The sequence below is a fragment of the Sturnira hondurensis genome, unplaced genomic scaffold (genome assembly GCF_014824575.4).
Source record: "Sturnira hondurensis isolate 20B ecotype Veracruz unplaced genomic scaffold, ASM1482457v3 Scaffold0023417, whole genome shotgun sequence".
Taxonomy (NCBI): Eukaryota; Metazoa; Chordata; class Mammalia; order Chiroptera; family Phyllostomidae; genus Sturnira; species Sturnira hondurensis.
In genome coordinates, this window is record NW_028096048.1 from 189,460 (window position 1) to 211,382 (window position 21,923).

General features: G+C 39.2%; 2 protein-coding genes across 2 annotated transcripts; one reads left to right on the plus strand and one right to left on the minus strand.

Moving 5' to 3' along the window:
* Window positions 1-1,657: 1,657 nt before the first annotated feature.
* On the minus strand, window positions 1,658-2,620 carry OR52D1 (olfactory receptor family 52 subfamily D member 1). The gene has a single exon (XM_037037754.1). The coding sequence runs from the start codon at window positions 2,609-2,611 to the stop codon at window positions 1,658-1,660; it is 954 nt and encodes a 317-aa protein (XP_036893649.1). The 5' UTR covers window positions 2,612-2,620.
* A 7,664-nt stretch (window positions 2,621-10,284) lies between these two features.
* Window positions 10,285-11,229, plus strand: LOC118981030 (olfactory receptor 51I2-like). The gene has a single exon (XM_037037758.1). It carries the CDS (start codon window positions 10,285-10,287, stop codon window positions 11,227-11,229), a length of 945 nt encoding a protein of 314 aa, XP_036893653.1.
* Window positions 11,230-21,923: the final 10,694 nt, after the last annotated feature.

A 21,923-nucleotide genomic window follows, 5' to 3' on the forward strand; every position in this document is an offset into this window, starting at 1 on the left:
CCCTCTCTCCTGATCCTTGTGGATGTGACTTCATCTGATCAGCCCAATGCAATATAAAATAAAGAAAATCCAATTGTTTGAACATCTCCTGTGAGTCTGCCATGCTTGACATACAGTGTCATTAGTTATCACAATAGCACGATGAAGACATCAATCACTAATACAACAAAAAAATAAGATGCGTACCAGTATGGCCCATAATATTTTTCCATAACATTTATTGAGACAATATTAGCATTATGTAAGAAACAGGTAAGATGTTTATTTTGATGAACATTTAGAATGCTAATATATGAATCAAGAAGTACCTAAACAATATGGATTATTTTAGGTCATGTAAATATAATAAAACATAGCATACCTTTATACACTTAATAATCTTCATACATTTAAAGGTTTTTTAACCAAATTCTATCAACTACCATCAATTTTTATGGAGTGCTTGATTATGTCAGGTTCTAAGGCTGAGGCTGTTAAAATAGCACAGACTAGATTATGCAGCTGATAGCACATAAGGAAGTCAAGATTTTAGCTTAAGTATATCTGGATCCACATATTACATTTCCTTCCATTGTAAAACACTGGATAACATATGAGATATTGTCCATACAAGTGCATAATCTTAGGACAATGATCCTCTCTGAACCACAGGCTCTTCACTTAAAATGCAGATAATGACAACCATATTTTTGAGACACTGGGAGGAGTATCTGTGGGCCTGTTTGTGTATTTTGGAACTGAGGTTATTAATGCAATAAAGACTTATTTTAAAAAAGCTTTTGTATTCTGAGGCATCTGCCTTGAATCCTTAAGAAATTACTTTGTGGCTAAGAAGAAAGGGATCTCAAAATGGAAGACCAGAGAGGTGGAGAAAATGCAGTGTTAGTAAGCACTATTCATAATATGAACATGTCTAAATATTTTGAGTTGTGACATAGTTATCACAATAACCCTGTGAAGTTATATAATATAAAACAGCCCTAAATAAATTATAACTTGGCTAAAAATATTTAGAGAGGTTACATAGCTTTCTCCTCTTATTTTATTGAGCATGTTACATGATAGGCAATGTCTTAAGTTTTTTTATATATGTTAATTTATTTATTCTTCACCACAACATTAAGAGTTAGATACTGTCAATACCCACTATTTAACAGTTTGTCAAACTGAGGCATAAGACGATTTAACAAGATGCTGAAGGTCACAAAACTTGCAAGTAGGGGAACCAAGATCCAAATCCAGACACTATCTGACTTTAGATCTTGTGTGCTTCATCACTCAAAATATTCAAATTCAAATTCAATTTACTTCACATGTTATTTTTTCTATTTGAATTCACAGTAGAGCATCCCCACTATGAAACCCAGAATGTTTTCAGAAGAGCAACTGACTTACTCTTTAATAAATTGTAGATACTACTGAGACAATATTTAAAATGTTATCATTGTTCTGGCTACTCAGAGTTGCTTAAGAAGCCTCAGAAAAAATATACTTCCATGTGATTATTGATATCTCCAATTTATTTGTCCCTTTTTCCTCCTTCCAGAGTTTTCTGCCACATAAACACATTCATATCATAGGTCTCTGCCCATGTAACTTGCATCTAGGCTACTATTATGCAAATGTAATCTTCTGATTTCTAACCTCTGCTCAGAATTCATATTGAAGTCTTTAGGCGAACTAGTCTTAGAAGTCGACTTCGAATTTCTTTGGTCCGAGCCCCATAGATGACTGGGTTGAGCACAGGAGGCACCAGCACATAGAGATTAGCCAGAAAGATGTGCACGTGCTTGGGGATGCGGTGTTGGCCAAAACGGTGGGTGAGGAAGGAGAAGAAGGCAGGAATGTAGAAGACCAGAATGACCCCAAGGTGGGAGCCGCAGGTACTCAGAGCCTTGTGCTGGGCATCACGAGAAGGAAGACGAAAGACAGCACGAAGGATAAAACCATAGGAGATAGTAATGAGAATAGAATCCAGACCCATGGCCAACAGGGCCACAGTCAGCCCATAGATGATATTGACAGTGATGTTGGCACAGGCCAGTCGAGCAATGCCCATGTGCTCACAGTATGTGTGTGCCATGACATGGTGCTGACAGTAGGGCAGTCGCCTCAATAAAAAGATGAAGGGGGAGACAATGGCCACACTACGGAATATCCCAACAAGGCCAATTTTGCCTATGACTGTATGGTTGAGGATGACTGTGTATCTCAGTGGGTTGCAGATGGCCACATACCGATCAAAGGCCATGGCAAGAAGGATTGAGGACTCCAAAGCATAGATAGAGTGGACACAAAACATCTGGGCCAGGCAGCCATCAAAGGAAATCTCACCAGCCTGGAGCCACAGGATGGCCAGCATTTTGGGCACGGTGGTAGAGCTGAGAGCCAGGTCAGAGAGTGAGAGAAGGCAAAGGAAAAGGTACATGGGTGCATGAAGCGTGCTGTCCATGGCAATAACCAAGATGAGGGCAGCATTCCCAGCCAGTGCTATCAAATACATGGCACAAAAGGGGATGGCAATCCAGATGTGGGCCCACTCCAGCCCTGGGATCCCAGTCAAGAAGAGAGTGGGTGGGAGACTGTCATCACTAATGTTGGAAGTTGACATTCTGCCTGGCAAATAAAAGACTAACCAGTAGGTGCTAGTACACCTGTCCTGTAACATTAGGTGTTTGATTCATTCACGTAAAACGATGATCTTTTCTGTGAATAATGTATTTCAGATTGAGAAAAGTGTTTTTTATTAGATGTTCCAAAGTCTTAAAAGGTACTGTTTAAGTATGATCTATTTCTGTCATTTGCCATGTTCTATGTTCTAAGCACCAAGGTAAGAATTTCCCCTGTGTAATTCTTCCAGATTTATCTCCTACCACATCCTGCACATTATTCACTTTATTTTGCCCACATACATCTAGAAAAATCTGTTGCTTCTTTTTCCAGTTCATGCTATTCCATTTGCCCAAGGAGTACTTTTTCTTTTGTTTTCTGTTAACCTCTGTGATTTGTAAATATCAGGTAGTCCCTCTGTCTCCCAGAAGCCTTCCTTCTCTAATCAAGTCCTTAGTCATCTTTACTAATTTTTATTCATCCATTACTTTTCAAAAGTCTGTTGAGCTGGGAACTATGTCTTCACACTGTTGTAAATCCCCACAACTTACCCATACATAGAAATTTTGCTCAAAATTCACTAAAAGGCTCAGTTCTAGTAACTCTTAGTGACATACCTTTGACATCTTGCCTTAATGTCATAATGTTTTACTGACTTAATCTGTGTTTTTGTAACATAGCTGCCCAGATAAACATCAGATGGCTTATTTTTACATCTCACCTAAATTCTCTAAGAAGAGGCTAGGCCACCTGAATACACTCAAATGCATGCTTAAATAACTACAGTGTTTTGAACAACCATGCGGGTAGTGTGTGAGAAAGTAAGACATGCATCAGACATGCTGGCTGGGAAAACAGCACTGATAACTATGGTGAAACTAGTTCCATATAGTGTATGCCAAACAGTGGAATGGTTGAATTAATGGATTGACCAAATGTCTATTATTAACAAAGGCAGATCCAAGGAGTGGAGCGTCTTAGAGCTCACCAACAGTAGACATCCTGAAAGAGTGAATTGCTTTTGGATGTAGAAAGCTACTATTATGTACATTCCCCCTCTCCCCAGTAACATTGTATTCCCCCCAAATCCTTCGTAGGATGGCTGGAATCCTGAATTTCAGTCCTGATTCTATCACTAGAGTGTTATATAACCAGAGACAATCCTTCTCCATGTTGAGAAGTCTTAATTTATAATAAGAAACAAATTGGTAAGTATAGTATAATCACAGAGAAGTAAAGCATAAAACAAGGAATACAGTCAATAATATCATAATAACTATGTTTAGGGCCAGAAGGGTACTTGAAATAACAGGAAGATGACTCCTTAATTTATCATTGCATAACCACTATGCTGTACTTATGACACGAATACAGAATAATATTGAATGTAAACTATAATTAAAAATAAAAGAAAATTAAAAACAAACAATTCTGAAACTCTAGTCTTTCTTTTTTACCATTCACTATTCAGCCTTGGTAAGTCTCATTGCCTTTTTGAGACTCAATTTTCTCATTTCCAAATTAAGGATGACAACACCTGGCTTCCTTATCTCACACAGTTTTTCTGGTTGAGTAATAGTGAAGTATATGGAATTAAAAATTTGGACACCAAAAACAATGTCCTCCCCATTTTTACAAGCCCTTGGCCTCATTGCTACATGTAAGAGTAACACAGAATATAATAATCATACTCACCTCTGTCTTGTCAAGAGGAGGTCCATGTTCAGAGAAGTGAACTGATACACTCCAGATCACAAAACCTGTTGCTGTCAGAACTAAAATTAGGTTTCAGTTCTTCTGATTTAACAGTTGGTGTTTTCATCACACTCACTGCCGATTTACATGGCCAAACACTAAATTACTACTTTTTTAAAGCAAAGGCAGCATAATATCAGTATCTAATGATACAATCAGGTTACTCCTCTGGATTCCAAAAAGAATGATAAAAGTGGGGAGCCCCTCTGATTTGCCTGTAGACTTTCACTAATGGCCTCAGACACTAGAAGAAAGACGCTTGGGTTGTAGACAGAGGAGGGTTGAAGTCACTACCACCTGCTCTTCTCCTTTTCCCCTAGCTTATTCTTACCTGCAAGAGAAGATTCCAAATCATTGTTATAAGGAAGTTGTTACTTTGTGAGCATCTGTAGTTGTGAGAAGCAGAAAGATTAGTTATAAGCAAGGTGTTTTCGAGGGAAATGAATGAGGAAAAGACTGAGCTGAAGCAGCACTCTGGATGGAACAGTGCTAGCATCCTCCCAAATTTGTCTCACTCAGCCATATCTCTGGGTCACCACAGTTTCTCACTGCTTCTTCCAAGACCTAGACTTCAGTAAATGAACTCTAAGTTCTTTCTTTGGGCACAGATATTTGAGGACTCTGATTTCAAGTGAGTGATGTGTGTTTATAAACTGAGGTTGGAGCTCTGTGACCCATGTCGTATGTGAGTGTGAGGCTATGTGGGAAGGCATGTAATGTAGTGAGAGCTCTTCCAGGAGTGGTGTACCTGAATACAATGTCTTGTTTAGGGATGTGAGAACTGTGGTTTTGTGTAGGCTGTATAGGTGTGATTTGGAAGATAATGGTATCTGAGTGTTGACATGTCTGAGTTTAAGTGGAGTGTGGGTTGAAATATGTAATTTGTCCTTAGTTTTGTGAGCTGAGTGAGTATCTTCAGCTTAGCTCTGGGTTCCAGTCTCCTGTGGTCAGGGGCTTAGAAAGTGAGGTTATTTATCGACTCTTTGTGATATTCATGTGTGAAAACCCAGGGGGCCTGATCTAGGGGTTTGAGTCATGGTGCTCATTTGTGGGAGAGAATAAGGAGGGGATGAGCAGGGGAGAAAGAAATGAGAAAGGGAGGGAAGCTTCCCCTAGAGAATTTTCAAGAAAAGTGGGAATATAGCCTGGTAATTTTTGTTTTTCTTCCTTGCTCTTCTCTTCTGTTTTCTTCTCTTTCCCCCTAAATACTGTGCATTTCACTGGATTTTTGTACATGAAGGGTAATGGTATTCTGTGTGCATAGTGTATTATTAATGCTATATGCAAAGATGGTGGGAAGAAATGACAGTGGACATTTTTATGCTCCACTGTTTTATTAGACTTCATTTCACAAAACTTAAGTTCAAAATTAATTACTAAAAATTCCAAAAGCATGGAAGCAGAACATTGAAGGAAACAGAGGACTGTTCTGGGCATGAGCCTTCTGCTACTGCATAGGTTCCATGCCCACAAAGCTAGCCCTGGGAGTTAGCAACTTCAGTCTTCTGGCAAGATCTCCTTGTTTTTGATACCATATGATCTCACCTTTGACAGGAGCCTAAACAACAAAACTAACAAGCAAGCAAAATATGACCAAAGACACTGAAATACAGAACAGGCTGACAGGGACTAGAGGGGAGAGGGGAGAGATTCACAGGGGAAAAGAGGAAGGATTCACAGGAAAAAGTATAAAGGACACACAGGGAATAACTAAGGTGGGGGGAGTCGGAAGGTGGTGGGGACCACTGTGGGGGGGCAGGGCTGGAAATATAAGACAGAAAACTCTACTTGAACAATAATGAAATAAATATATAAAAAGATCCCCTCGTATTTGATATTAGACATACATCAAGCATTTGTATCAAGAATTTCTTCCTCGATACATCAAGCCTTCAAAGTACTATATACTCCTTTCTCTTGTGCATACAGTAGTCCCCTCCTAGAAATTTATTCATAGAAGATATGTTCCAAGACCCCCTGTAGATATCTGAAACCATGGATAGTACCAAACACTATTCCCCCCACCTCCCTCCCATCCCCCCACCTTAGTTTTTCTCCGTGTATCTTTTATACTTTTTCCTGTGAATCCTTCCCCTTTTCCCCTGTGAATCTCTCCCCTCTCCCCTCTGGTCCCTGTCAGCCTGTTCTGTATTTCAGTGTCTTTGGTCATATTTTGCTTGCTTGTTTGTTTTGTTGTTTAGGCTCCTGTCAAAGGTGAGATCATATGGTATCATATGCTATAGAAAATATCTATAGTATATTTTCTCCTACACATACATACCTCTATTAAAGCTTAAACTACTCTTGAGCTTTGGAGTCATTGTGGAGTAAAAAAGGGTTACTTGAACACAAACACCGTGATAGTGTATCAGTCAATCTGATAACTGAGATGGCTTCTGAGTGACTAATGGACAGGTAGTATATACAGTAGGGATATGCTGGACAAAGAGGTAATTCAGGTCCCTAATGGTATGGTGCAATACTTTGTCACACTACTTACAATGGTGTGCAGTTTTAAACTTATAAGTTATCCATGATGAAATTTTCTGTTTTAACAGTTTTCAGACCATGATTGACCACAGGTAACTGAAACCACGGAAAGCAAAACCTCAGATAAAGGGGGACTACTGTTCCTTTCTCCTCTCATATTAAATCAAACCCATGGTGTTCAAAATTTTTGCCTGGGTACTTTGTAAAATAAATTTGAAATAGTATATGTTCCCTCAAAAACATTGAGATTTCAAAATTGTCATTTAGACCTGGCCTGGTAGCTCAGTTGTTCAGAGCATCTTCCCAATACACAAAACTTTGGTGTTTGATTCCAAGTGGTCAGGGCACATACAAAAAATTAACCAATGAATGCATAAATGAGTAGAACATACTGGTGCAGTATACTGCAGTGCTCTCAACATCTCCTTAACCAGGGCAAATATGCTCTATAATTTGACTTATAATTATACTGTGTGTGTGGTCAGCCAGTGTACCAGTGCTTCTTATCATGCCTGGCGTCACTTTGTGTATGATTGAGGTGCTAATTTCACATGCTCTAATAAATTCAGATGTTGACATTAATTTATATATGGCTTAAGCACTCTTTATGGGATTCTTGTGGATACTTATCATAGTTGCATGGTAAAAAAAGTCACAAGCTAAGTTAGAAGACCTAGGTTTAAATATTCTGCCATTGACAAGCTGCACACATTTGAGATGTCCCTTTTTCTTTGTAGGCTCTAATGATCTGTTCTCTAAAATGAGGGGCTACATAGAATACTCTTGGAGGACCTGTTTTGATCTAGTCTACTCCTGTATATGAATGTTGAAACGCTGACTGAGAGAGGTGTGGAGCACTGTGGATACTCCATATTCCCAGTAGTCCTTGAGCTCCTGAGCTGATATGAACTCCTGAGCTGTTAGAAACTCAAGGGATTTCCTGGAGGCAGGCTTATATTGCTCAGGCCAGGCAGTTGGCAGAGGTAACTGGTGGCTGTGGGCAGGGCATACAACCCCCCACCTATTGCTCTCCCTTTGTCTGCACCTCCCATGCATGGAGCTGTCACAAGTAGGTAAATTGGGAGGTCAGATGCTCTAGACTCAGGCTAAGGCAGTCTGCCTCTACTTTAAAAATCCTGAGTGTTAGAACATGACAGTATGAAGGAGGAAGTGCTGTTCCTTATCAGTCAGATTCTTTTTTTTAATGCTTGCTTTCACTTTCCTCACCTACCCAGGTTTGTATTTTCTGTCTGTTGTTTGTTTGCTGAAGTCCTGCCATTCTTTCTGCTTCAAGTCATTACTTTGCCTGCAGAGACACCATGTTAGGATACACTTTGGATATAGATGCCTCGGTGTAAATAAGTACCCCCTCACTTTTCTCAGAATGATCTGGTATAAGGGGTACAGAAAACAACACTGGCTGCTTTGTAAGCCACGAGGCAGGACCTTACATAGTGCTAAAAGACTTCAAATAGAAGGTGTCTGCATACTGCACACAGAGGCAAACAAAAGTTGTTAGGAAGTGTTTTCAGGTGGGAAAAGCAAAGGGGTCCTACAAATACGGAGTGAACAAAAAATTGCATAGAGAAGGGGCAAAGGCAGGTATGGTGCAGGCTTTAGAACTCAGAGTTGCACAGTCTCTGTATGTAAGCATTTTCACACCTGTCCACCTTTGGATCTACACAACAGCTACAGCTAAGTTTCTTAGCATCTCTAATTTACAACAAAGACAGCCGAAAGGGATCTGTGATTTACTTAGTATACCTCCTGTTGGAGAACCTGCACTAACCATAGCTGGGACTTAAACAAAGAGTCAGGGTTGAGTTCTTGCACCTGGTGAGTCAGTAGAAAAGATAGGACTCTCAGAGGTATAATGCAGGCTGGGAAAGAAACAAGTACAGAAGGAGATGCAAACCTATAGTTGTGAGAATGGTGGGAGAGAAGTTACCTCTGCTGGCAATGACAAACCAAGTGTTCATGAAGTAGGGCATCATTGATTCTGGACCTGGGAGATGGTTTGAATGGGTATGCACATTCTGGGAAACCTCTGTCTGCATTTAGAATCTTTGCAAGTTGAGGAACTGTGGTTCATGTTTGGGTAACAACAAATATAGATCTATCTGGGTACCTTGATGTTCAAGAAAAATTTTTTTTAAGACTCCAGGCCAGAAATATTGATGTAGTACTGACCATAGAGGGCCTTCAATTCTCGGCTTGTGAGATTGGATTTGACTAATATTAGTTTGTATTAGAAACTAATATTTCCCCTTGGCAATGGGGAAACATGCAAATTTTCTAATCAGAACAATGTCTATTTTAGATTTTTCTTTAAAAATATTAGTTTTACTCCAGAATAGAGAATGAGATAGAGAGAGGCATGGGATTTATTAGGAGACTGTTATTATGGTACAAGGATGTAATTTCTTAGATATAAAGTATATGGTACAAATCAAAGCAAACAAAGAAAAGTGCTGACAGAGCTACTTCTGGGACTCTATTTGTGTCTGTTGTTACCAAATTTAATGTAGAACATAAAGGGAAGAAAGAGCCAATGATGTTTGGATTCAGAGCCTCAAACTTAAATACAATGATGTTGTTATTTAAAAACATGTGGAACACAGATGTGCTCTGGAAAATCATTTTAACTACTTGCTAAGTAATTATTAATTATAAACAATTTCTTTTTTTTAATACAATTTTTATTTAATTCTTGTTCAAGTACAGGTTTCTGTCTTATAATCCCAACCCTGCCCGCCCCCCACCCCATGCTCCCCGCCTCCCTCCCCTTTCCACCCCCCACCCTTAGTTATTGTCCATGTGTCTTTTATACTTGTTCATGTGAGTCCATTCCCTTTTCCCCTATTACATATTATTAAATAATTATTCAGTTCTAAAATGAAATGTTTGCAAAGATGAAATGTTTGCAAAATGAAATGTTTGCAAATGTTTTCAACAAATCATGTTATTCAGGGAGACAAGTAATACCATAAGATAGATAAAGGAATAAAAAATGAGGGGAACCACAGGAGCCAAAAATGCATCTGATGAACATCTGGAAGATTATCTCTATGTATTCATAGCTTCCTCTCCATCCGTCTTCTGTCTGGACAAATATCTGGAACAACTGAGAGACTGCAGTAGAATAGAAAAGGTAGGGGTTCATAATAAGGTAAGTGTAGGTATAAAGAAAGGCAACATAATCTCTTTAGCCAGACAGACAGACTGAAAAAACTTGGACAATTTCAGAAATGTTAGTGACAATGAGAAACAAGAATGAGCGACTTGGTGAACAAAATTGACAAATGTCATAAAATGAGAGTCTGGATGGTACTTAAGGGTCTTAAAATATTAGTCCTAGGCCACAGGTAAAACTGTGTGTTTGTTTTCTTTACAGGATAGTGATCAGAGAATCTAAGAAATAGTTCCAGCATGGGAGGTAACCGTGACAACAGTTCAGGGCTGCCTTCCTTTACCCTGACTGGTCTCCCAGGACTTGAGACCTCCCAACACTGGATATTTCTGCTCCTTGGTACTCTCTACATTGTCTCCATTGTGGGCAATGCCTTTATCCTTTTTATTATCAAGGAGAAGCAGAGCTTGCATCAGCCTATGTACTACTTCCTGTCCCTGCTATCAGTTAATGACTTAGGTGTGTCTTTTTCCACACTGCCTACTGTGCTGGCCACGTTTTGCTTTCACTTAAGGGAGATCAGCTTTGATTCTTGCATGGCTCAAATGTTCTTTATCCACTTTTTCTCTGTCACAGAGTCTGGAATCCTGCTGGTTATGAGTTTTGACCGCTATGTGGCCATCTGTAATCCGCTACGCTATGCCACAGTGCTCACTGATGCCCGTGTGGCACGCATGGGCCTGTCTGTTATCATTCGCAGTTTCTGCACAGTTTTCCCAATGCCTGTCCTTCTGAAAAGGTTGCCTTTCTGCAAGGACAATGTACTCTCCCATGCCTACTGTCTTCATCCAGATCTGATCCGCCTGCCCTGTGGTGACATCACCATCAATAATATTTTTGGTCTAACCATCGTCATCTCTACCTTTGGTGTGGACTCTGCACTCATTCTTCTCTCCTATGTGCTCATACTACGCTCTGTCCTTGCCATTGCTTCTTGGGAGGAACGGTTAAAGACACTCAACACATGTGTCTCACACATGTGTGCTGTGCTCATCTTCTATGTGCCCATGGTTGGTGTGTCCATGGCAGCTCGATACAGGAGGTATGTTCCACATTATGTGCACACACTCATGTCCCTCATTTATCTCTTTGTTCCGCCAATGCTGAACCCTGTTATCTACTCCATCAAAACCAAAGAGATTTGCCGAAGGCTTTTTGAAATATTACTGGGAATCAAGTTTTAAGCAGGAATCATGGTGAAGGCCAACTTGCAGAAAATAGTTACTGTTATTGGACAAATCTGAACTTTCCAAAGCTATTTTTATAAGACTTTCAAAATGTCCTTTGGTCAGTAACCTACTTTTAGGACTTCTGCCACCTGATGTTTAGTGATATCTTGGCACTTGTTAACATTCTAGTCAACATGCTTTGGCAAGGTTAACTGGGTTATAATTCAGCAAAAAAAACATTTGCTCAACCCTTCTGTTTATTTTAATTCAAAATGTACACTTTTATAATCAGTCCCCAATGTTGTCAAGATGGGTTTTTATTATCATTGTTTAAAGTGAATCATCACAACCAAAACTACTTATTACCGTGGAAGTAGTGGCACATTGGGTGAAGGGTTCTTTTCCCTAGTGTTTGGCAGAGGCACTGTTTCCCATTCCCACCAGCAGTGTGTAGTGTCCAGATCCTTCCACATCCTGCCAATTTGTATTGACTTCATCTTTTTCTGGGTAAATAGTCATCTTGACCAGTGTGAACTGCTATTTTCTGTGATTTCAATATGAATTTCTTGATAATTAGAGACATTGAATATTTTTCATATATTCTTGGTCATTTGTGTGTCTTCTTTGGTAAAATGGCTATTCAACTCCTTAACCCATTTTAAAATCAGGTTATTTGTACTCTTTCTATTGAATTGTAAGAAGTTTCTTTTATATTTCCCAAGTTACTCCCCATCAGATGTATGGTTTGCAAATATTTTCTTCCACTTCATAGGTTGCCTTTATTCTATGTTGATTGTTTTCTTTGTTGTACATAAACTTTTAGGTTCATATAGTCCCACTTGTTAAACTTTATTTTTGTTACCTCTGCTTTTAGTGTCATTACTACATGATGCATTAATGACACTTTTGGGTATATGTTGAAAATAAGTGAAATAGGATCTCAAAAACCTACCACCACTTCCACAGTCAACACAGCACTAATTACAAAATTCAAAATGTGGGAAAACCTAAGTGTTTATCAACCAATAAAGAAAGAAATAAAGTATGGTATACACATACGATGGAATAGTAGTCAAGCCTTTAAAAAGAAAATTCTGTAAGGTGCAACAACATGGATGACCTTCAAAATATCACGCTAAATGAAATAAGCCAGACACAGAAAGATAAATCTCCTATGCTTTCATTTATATGAACTAGAAACATAAGCAAATTAGTAAAATTAAAGAGTGAAATGATGATTGTCAGTGTCTGGGGTAAGGGAAAATGAAGAGTTACTGACCAATGGGCATCGTACCTGTACTCAATGATAAAGTATTGTGCACTTAACATTTTGTTAAGAGGGTAACTCTCATGTTAAGTGTTCTTATCACATAATATAAACTAAACATGTCAAAAGAATATGAATTAAAATAAAATCTCTATTTTAGAGTAGCTCTAGATGTTCACGTCAGTATTTATTTCAACTACATACACTGTGCACCCAGTTTTTAGGATGAGATAAAGGTAGTTACATGTGAATTGTATGAAATATTCTAACTTTCAGTAAAATTAACATTTGGTAAATTTGGGTAGTAGTATTATGAAAAACAAAAGAGAGGATGTTACAAAATTAAGCATTGAATTTACAATATTATAAAACAATACAGAAATATGCAATATAATTGCAAAAAGTTTAAAAAGGAAGAAAATGAATGTGAATGGGAAAGGGTTAAAGTGATCCAATAACTGATTTTTTAAATAAGCTAACTGAATGAACCAACCTGTGGAAAATAACATCAAAAGGAAAAGAAAACTTAATCGTTTTGTATAACACCAGAGTAGATTCATTTCTTAAATGACAGTAGAACATTCTGTAAGTAATTTGAAGTCTTTTCTAAAGTTATATTTTATTGATTATGCTATTAGAGTTGTCCCAGTTTTCCCCCTCCCACTCAGCACCCCCTACATCCTCAGCCAATCCCCACACTTCTTTTTTGTGTGTCAGTGGGTCATACATATACATTCTTTGGCTACTCCATTCCTTATACTGTACTTTACATCCCCATGGCTATTCTGTAACTATGTATTTGCACTTCTTAATCCCCTCTTCTCTTCATTCATTCTCCTACAGCTCCTCTCATTTGAGAACCATCAAAATGCTCTCCCTATCCTTGATTCTGTCTCTGTTCTTCTTGTTTGCTTTCTTTGTTTTTCAGATTAGATATTAGTGGATAGTATTTTTACCACTTTATTGTTCATAGTTTTGATCTTCACTTTCTTAAAGAACTCCATTTAACATTTAGTACAACAATGGTTTGGTGATAACGAAGTCCTTTAGTATTTCTCTTCTTTGGGAAGTTCTTTATCTGCCCTTTGATTCTCAATGATAGCTTTGCTGGGTAGAGCAGTCTTGGCTGTAGGTCCCTGCTTCTCATGACTTTGCATATCTCTTGCCAATCCTTTCTAGCCTGCAAACTTTCTCTGGAAAAATCAGCTGAGAGTCTTATAGGAACTCCCCTGTAGGTAACTAATTGCTTTTCTCTTGCTGCTTTTAAGATTCTCTCTTTATAGTTAACTTTTGGCATTTTAATTATGGTGTGTCTTGCAGCTGGCCTATTGTATCTATCTTGTTTGGGACTCCCTGTGCTCCCTGGACTTTCATGTCTATTTCCTTCCCAAATAAAGGAGTTTTCATTCACTATTTTTATCAAACAGATTTCCAATTCCTTGCTCTTTCTGTTCTCCTTCTGGCACCCCTGTGATGTGAATGTTGGAACACTTGAACTTGTCCCAGAGGTTCCTTCCACCATCCTCAGTTTTTTTAATTTTTTTTCTTGTTCTGATTGGCTGTGTTTTGCTTCCTGGTGTTTCATATCATTGATTTGATTCTCAGCTTCATGAATTCTACTGCTTTTCCCCTGCAAGTTGTCCTTTATTTCAATTAGTGTATCCTTCATTTCTGATTGTGTCTTTTTATGCTGTTTAGGTCCTCATTAATTTCTTGAGCACCCGTATAACCAGGGTTTTGAACTCTGCATCTGATAGATTGCTTATATCCATTTTTTTTTTAGTTCTCTTTCTGGAGTTTTGATCTGTTCTTTCATTTGGACCTTGTTTTTTTTGTGTCTTTCTTTTGGTAGCCTCCCTGTGTTTGTTTCTATGTATTAGGTAGGCTTCTATGTATGGCTTCCTGTCTTGGGAGTGTGGCCTAATATAGTAGGTAGGCTGTAGGGTCTAGTGGCACAGCCTCCACTATCACTCAAGCTGGGTACTTGAGGCACATCCATCATATGGTTTGATTAGACCCTCCTCTTCTACTTGAACCTGGACTGTGTTGGCAGGTCAATGGGATAGGTCACCCAGTCCATTCTGCTGCAAAGACTGGCTGTGAACACTCACCACCAACCTCCATCCTCTGTGGAGAATCAGTTGTGCAGGGGCAAGCTGGTGGTACTCTGATGTGGTCTGTATCTATCCACTGGGTGCATAGGCTCTGGCGTTTCCCATTGGTGCAGGCCCAGTTCTAGCTCCCCTATCTGTGTTCTACCTGGTGCCACCTTGCATAAGCTATAAAGTATTCTGAGATGACTGCTACTTGTGTTGGGCTTAGATGTTCCCAGGCATAGCAAAGCTGTGAATCTAGGGTGGCTATTGCTAGTGCTAGGCTTGGGGTCACTTAGCAAGAATTACTGAGGTGAGGGTTCACTGAGGGTGGCTGTTGCTTGTTTCAGAGAATTGATGAAGTTGTGATGCAAGAACCTAGGCCAGCCCTTCATATGGAAAAGTCACTGTTAACAACTTGGGTGGGTCCATGAGTTGGGTGAGATGGAGTTTTAAGGGGTCTCCAGAGCAGGGAAATTAGTGTTAGCCGGGTTGATGGCATCTCAGAGATGGCCTGCTGGATCTTTGTGGGGAGGTTTCAGAAATGGAATAATAGCCACTGCCTTCCTTTCTGTCTGGGAGAAAGCTGTCTCCAAGCTCATACACTTTGTTTCCTCCCTTTATGCCACAGTTGCCTTTGAAGGTGCTGCCCCAGACTTAATTCCGAGTAAATCTATGTATTAGTTCTTTAAGAGGAGCTCTTTGGGACCCTAGAAGTTTTTCTAGCAACTCAATCCCCACTGGTTTTTTCACTCAAAAGTTTTGGCCCTTATGTTTCTGGCACTGGATTCCTGGGCTTGGGGTCTGGGTGAGGAGATGAGGCTCCTCATTCCTGTGATATTCCTTCTGAATTTTTATCTACCACATGTGGGTGTAGAACAAGCTCATTCAATGTCTCTGTCTCTCCACCAGTCTGGATGAATGTGGATTTTTTAATTTTGTGGTTGTGAGGCTTCCATTCAACTCAATGTCTGATGGTTCTGTATCATGGTTGCTGTATAGTTTACCCATGCTGCCATCTTGACCAAATTTATAGAACATTTTATAAGTAATGGAAGTCTTGAATAAATTGGTACTTTGAAGAAAATTATAAAAAATATAAATAAACACATAAATAAATAAATAACTGGTGATTGAGAAAGTAATTGAAAGTTAACAACTATTTTTCCACCATATCCAACCTATTATAGTACAAGACCGTTTTCTTTCATTTCCCCCCAATTTTAAGCAATAGATAATTATTTTTATTCTAAGCAGAATTGAAAACCTATGCAATAGGTTAAATATGGTACTGATAAGAGACACAGAAAAATTTATATCAGCACATTTCTATAGCTTAAACACATAATGAAAACATATGTGTAAACACTAAAAGTTATAAATACAATTAAGCAAAGTACACAATGAATAATTGACATATCCTTGGATTAAAAAAGGGACCCATGTTTTCAAAATCTCTTAATATGATTCATGTTCATGAGTGAAATAATGAAAAAATATACAAATAATAGCTGATTCCAGAAAATGTATCTAATGGAAAAAATTCTATCGTCTAAAAAATGAAGAAAAATATCTGTATATTTTCTTTACATGTTAAATTGCACACTTTCTGGCCAAAACAAGGGGAAAAGAATTTTGTTTTTGGACATTGTTATTGACTAGTGTTTTAGGGGACTCTTTTAATAATGTAAGAAACCTTGAGAGGAAAATGAGCTCTTTTACCTTACCCTTTTATCTGTAATTGGGTACTAAGTCTTCAAAATTCTAATTAGACTTTGGCTTATCCAATCTTTGCCTGTACTCCACCACTGTTGGTACCTTATTTTGGGGCTGAATTATTACACTCACTTCACCCTGGCAATATCTTCAAACTGATCTCACTGTTCACCACTCTTTTTTTCTCACTTTCCAAGCTGCAGCCTGAAAAATCTCCTTAAGGAATCTGATTATAAAACATTCATAGGTTTAAAAGGCACATATTGCTTAAAGATGAAGTCCAAATATCTTAACATATACCTTAATAATATCACTATTGTATTGATTTCTTATGTCTTACTACTCCTAAACACATCCCCCACCTCTCAGTAATAAAAATGTGCTCCAGCTATATGGAGCTACATGTGATTGATACATGTGAGCTATAGATAGGACACCTCCTTTGACGAAGTTTTAGAATGCTAATGTATGAATCAAGAAATAAATAAACAATATAGATTACTTAGGTCATGCAAATATAATAAAACATAGCATACCTTTATACACTTAAAAATCTTCATACATTTAAAGGTTTTTTAACCAAATTCTACCAACTACCATCAGTTTTTATGGAGAGCTTGATTTATGTCAGGTTCTAAGGCTGAGGCTATTAAAATAGTACAGACTAGATTATGCAGCTGATAGCACATAAGGAAGTCAAGAGTTTAGCTTAAGTATATCTGGATCCACATATTACATTTCTTTCCATTGTAAAACACTGGATAACATATGAGATATTGTCCATACAAGTGCATAATCTTAGGACAATGAGCCTCTCTGAACCACAGGCTCTTCACTTAAAATGCAGATAAGGACAACCATATTTTTAAAAAAATATTTTATTGATTATACCATTACAGTTGTTCTATTCCCCCCCTTCAATCCCCTCCACCTGCACACTCCCTCCTGCACCATTCTCCCACACTTAGTTTATAACCACGTGTCTCAAGTTCTTTAGATTCTATATTTCCCCCACTGTTCTTGCCCTCCCCCCTATCTATTTTCTACCTACCATCTATGCTATTTTCTGTGCCTTCTCCCCCCTTCTCCTCCTCCCACTCCCCTGTTGCTAACCCTCCATGCGTTCTTCATTTCTATGGTTCTACTCCTGATCTAGCCGTCCTCCTGGTTTGCTTTTGTTTTAGGTGTGGTTGCTAATAATTGTGAGTTTGCTGTCCTTTCACTGTTCATATTTTTCATCTTCTTTTTCTTATATAAGTCACTTTAACATTTCATATATAATAAGGGCTTGGTGATGATGAACTCCTTGAACTTGACCTTATCTGAGAAGCACTTTATCTGCCCTTCCATTCTAAATGAAAGTTTTGCTGGATAAAGCAATCTTGGCTGTAGGTCTTTGGATTTCATGACTTGGAATACTTCTTTCCAGCCCCTTCTTGCCTGTAAGGTCTCTTTTGAGAAATCCACTGACAGTCTGATGGGTACTCCTTTGTAGGTGACTGTCCCCTTATCTCTTGCTGCTTCTAGGATTATCTCCTTCATTTTGGTCTTGGCTAATGTAATTATGATGTGCCTTGGTGTGTTCCTTCTTGGGTCCAACTTCTTTGGCACTCTCTGAGCTTCCTTGATTTCCTGGAAGTCTATTTCCTTTGCCAGACTGGGGAAGTTCTCCTTTATTATTTGTTCAAATACGTTTTCCACTCGTGACTGTTTCCTTCACCCTTCTGGTACCCCTATAATCCGGATGTTGGAACGTTTAAAGATGTCCTGGAGGTTCCTAAGCCTCTCCTCATTTTTTGGAATTCTCATTTCTTCATTCTTTTCTGGTTGGATGTTTTGTTCTTCCTTCTGGTCCATTCCATTGATTTGAGTCCCAGTTTCCTCTCCATTGCTATTGGTTTCCTGTGCATTTCCCTTCATTTCAATTAGTTTAGCCTTCATATGTTCCTCTAATTTGTGACTTTGTTCCTCTAATTTGTGACTATAATCTACCAGTTCTGTGAGCATCCTGATAAATAGTGTCTTGAATTGTGCTTCTGAGAGGCTGGCAATTTCTCGGTCACTTAGAGTTATTGGCTCTGGGACTTTGAGTTCTTCTTGTGCCATCTTTTGGGCTGCTTGTGCCTGTTACATAGCAGGATCGGAGCCCTAAGGTGTTCACCAGAGCAGGGCAACTAAGTCGCTGGGTTGTGATGTTGTATGTGGGGGCGGGGTCAAAGAGGAACAAAGGCGTCCCGTCTGCCTCCTGCCACCGCAGCCCCCACTGGTGCCACAGCTGCCACGGTCACTGGGCCCATGGGTTTTGTCCCATTGCACGCGAGTGTGCCACCGCTGTCAGCCCTCGCCCCCTGGGGCCTGTGTGGTCCGTCTCACTGTGCGCGAATGTGTGACCACGGTCAGTCTGCCCCGCACCCCAACTGGTTCCGGGCTGCCTGTGTGCCTACGTTGGGGGATCTGTCCTGCACAACCCTGCTCACTGCTGGCTCCTCCCCTCTTACCATCGCCGTTGAATGGTTAGATGTAGTCAGACTTTCATATAATTCAATTTTCTGTCCTTGGCTGTGTCTTTGTTCTCCAAACCTTAGTCATATTCAAACTTGGTTGTGGGAGAAGGCACAGTGTTTCCACCTATGCCTCCATCTTGGCGGAAGTCCTGACAACCATATTTTTGAGACACTGGGAGGAGTATCTGTGGGCCTGTTTGTGTATTTTGGAACTGAGGTTATTAATGCAATAAAGACTTATTTTAAAAAAGCTTTTGTATTCTGAGGCATCTGCCTTGAATCCTTAAGAAATTACTTTGTGGCTAAGAAGAAAGGGATCTCAAAATGGAAGACCAGAGAGGTGGAGAAAATGCAGTGTTAGTAAGCACTATTCATAATATGAACATGTCTAAATATTTTGAGTTGTTATATAGTTATAACAATAGCCATGTGAAGTTATATAATGTAAAGCAGCCCTAAATAAATTATAACTTGGCTAAAAATATTTAGAGAGGTTACATAGCTTTCTCCTCTTATTTTATTGAGCGTGTTACATGTTAGGCAATGTCTTAAGTTTTTTTTATATATGTTAAGTTATTTATTCTTCACCACAACATTAAGAATCAGATACTGTCATTACCCGCTATTTAACAGTTTGTCAAACTGAGGCATAAAATGATTAACAAGTTGCTCAAGGTCACATAACTTGGAAGTAGGGGAACCAAGATTCAAATCCAAGCAATCTCTGACTTTATATCTTGTGCGCTTCATCACTCAAAATATTCAAATTCAAATTCAATTTACTTCACATGTTATTTTTTCTATTTGAATTCACAGTAGAGCATCCCCACTATGAAACCCAGAATGTTTTCAGAAGAGCAACTGACTTACTCTTTAATAAATTGTAGATACTACTGAGACAATATTTAAAATGTCATCATTTTTCTGGCTATTCAGAGTTGCTTAAGAAGCCTCAGAAAAAATATACTTCCATGTGATTATTGATATCTCCATTTTATTTGTCCCTTTTTCCTCCTTCCAGAGTTTTCTGCCACATAAACACATTCATATCATAGGTCTCTGCCCATGTAACTTGCATCTAGGCTACTATTATGCAAATGTAATCTTCTGATTTCTAACCTCTGCTCAGAATTCATATTGAAGTCTTTAGGCGAACTAGTCTTAGAAGTCGACTTCGAATTTCTTTGGTCCGAGCCCCATAGATGACTGGGTTGAGCACAGGAGGCACCAGCACATAGAGATTAGCCAGAAAGATGTGCACGTGCTTGGGGACGCGGTGTTGGCCAAAACGGTGGGTGAGGAAGGAGAAGAAGGCAGGAATGTAGAAGACCAGAATGACCCCAAGGTGGGAGCCGCAGGTACTCAGAGCCTTGTGCTGGGCATCATGAGGAGGAAGATGAAAGACAGCATGAAGGATAAAACCATAGGAGTTAGAACTTCAGGCCAAGATTGAGGTGTAGGTAGATATACTGTGCCTTCTCATACAACCAAAAAAAGGACAACAACAATTTAAAGACAAAAAATAACCAGTATGAACAGTAAATTGAACTGTATGGAAGTTGGACAATCAAGGCATTAAAGAAAACACATTCAACCAGATCAGTAGGAGGGGACAAGTCAGGCAGCCAGAGTGGAGAGGACTCCTTGCAATGCTGTAGCAGACAGACCTACAGTCATGAGCAGATAAACTGGGAGAAACAACTGAGGAGCAGAATGGACAGCCCAACCCAGGGCCCCAGGGTGCAGAAATAAAGCCTCAAATCATTGATTGAAAACATTTGTGGGGGTTGAGGCAGAAGCAGGAGAAACCCCAGCCTAACAGGAGAGTATGTTGGAGAGACCCACAGGGTTCTAGAACATACACAAACCCACCCACACGGGAATCAGCACCAGAAGGGCCAAATTTGCTTGTGGGAAGCAGGGGAAATGACTGAAAATGGTAGAAAGCAGAGCAAGCACCATTGTTTGCTCTCAGACCACTTCCCCATATAGAGCGTCACAACACAGCAACCTGGGTTGCCCTGCCCAGGTGAATACCTAAGGCCCCACCCCTCACCAGGTAACAGGCACATCAAAACAAAACAAACATGGCCCAAATGAAGGAAAAATCAAAGCTCTGAAAAAATACAACTAAGCGACAGAGACATAGCTAACTTATCAGATGCACAGTTCAAAACACTGGTAATCAGGATGCTCACAAAATTGGTTGAATTTGGTTGTAAGTTAGATGAAAAAATGGAGACTATATTAAGTGAAATAAAGAAAAATAAACAGAGAATCAATAGTGATGGGAAGGAAACTGGGACTCAAACCAAATGTGTGGAGCAGAAGGAAGAAAGAATGAAGAGACAAGAATTCAAAAAAATGAGGAGAGGCTTAGGAACCTCCGGGACATCTTTAAATATTCCAACATCCAAATTTTAGGGGTACCAGAAGGACAAGAGGAAGAGCAACAAGTGGAAAACTTACTTGAACAAATAATAAAGGAAAACTTCCCCAGTCTGGCAAAGGAAATAGACTCCCAGGAAGTCCAGGAAGCTCAGGGAGTCCTAAAGAAACTGGACTCAAGGAGGAACACACCAAGGCACATCATAATTACATTGGCAAAGATTAAAATTAAGGAGAGAAAATTAGAATTGGCAAGAGAAAAGGAGGCAGTTACCCACAAAAGAATTCCCATCAGACTATCAGCGGATTTCTCAAAAGAGACCTTATAGGCAAGAAGGGGCTGGAAAGAAGTATTCAAAATCATGAAAGACAAGAATCTATATCCAAGATTACTCTATCCAGCAAAGCTTTCATTTTGAATGGAAAGGCAGATAAAGTGCTTCTCATCTAAGGTCAAGTTAAAGGCCCTTATTATATGAAATGTTAAAGAGATTTATATAAGAAAAAGAAGATAAAAAATATGAACAGTAAAATGACAGCAAACTCACAATTATTAACAACCACACCTGAAACAAAAACAAAAGCAAACAACTAGAATAGGAACACAAACACAGAAATGGAGATCACATGGAGCATTAGCAAAAGGGAGTGGGAGAGGGAGACAGGGGGAAAAGGTACAGAGAATAAGTAGCATAGACGGTAGGTAGAAAATAGACAGGGGGAGGGTAAGAATATTATGGG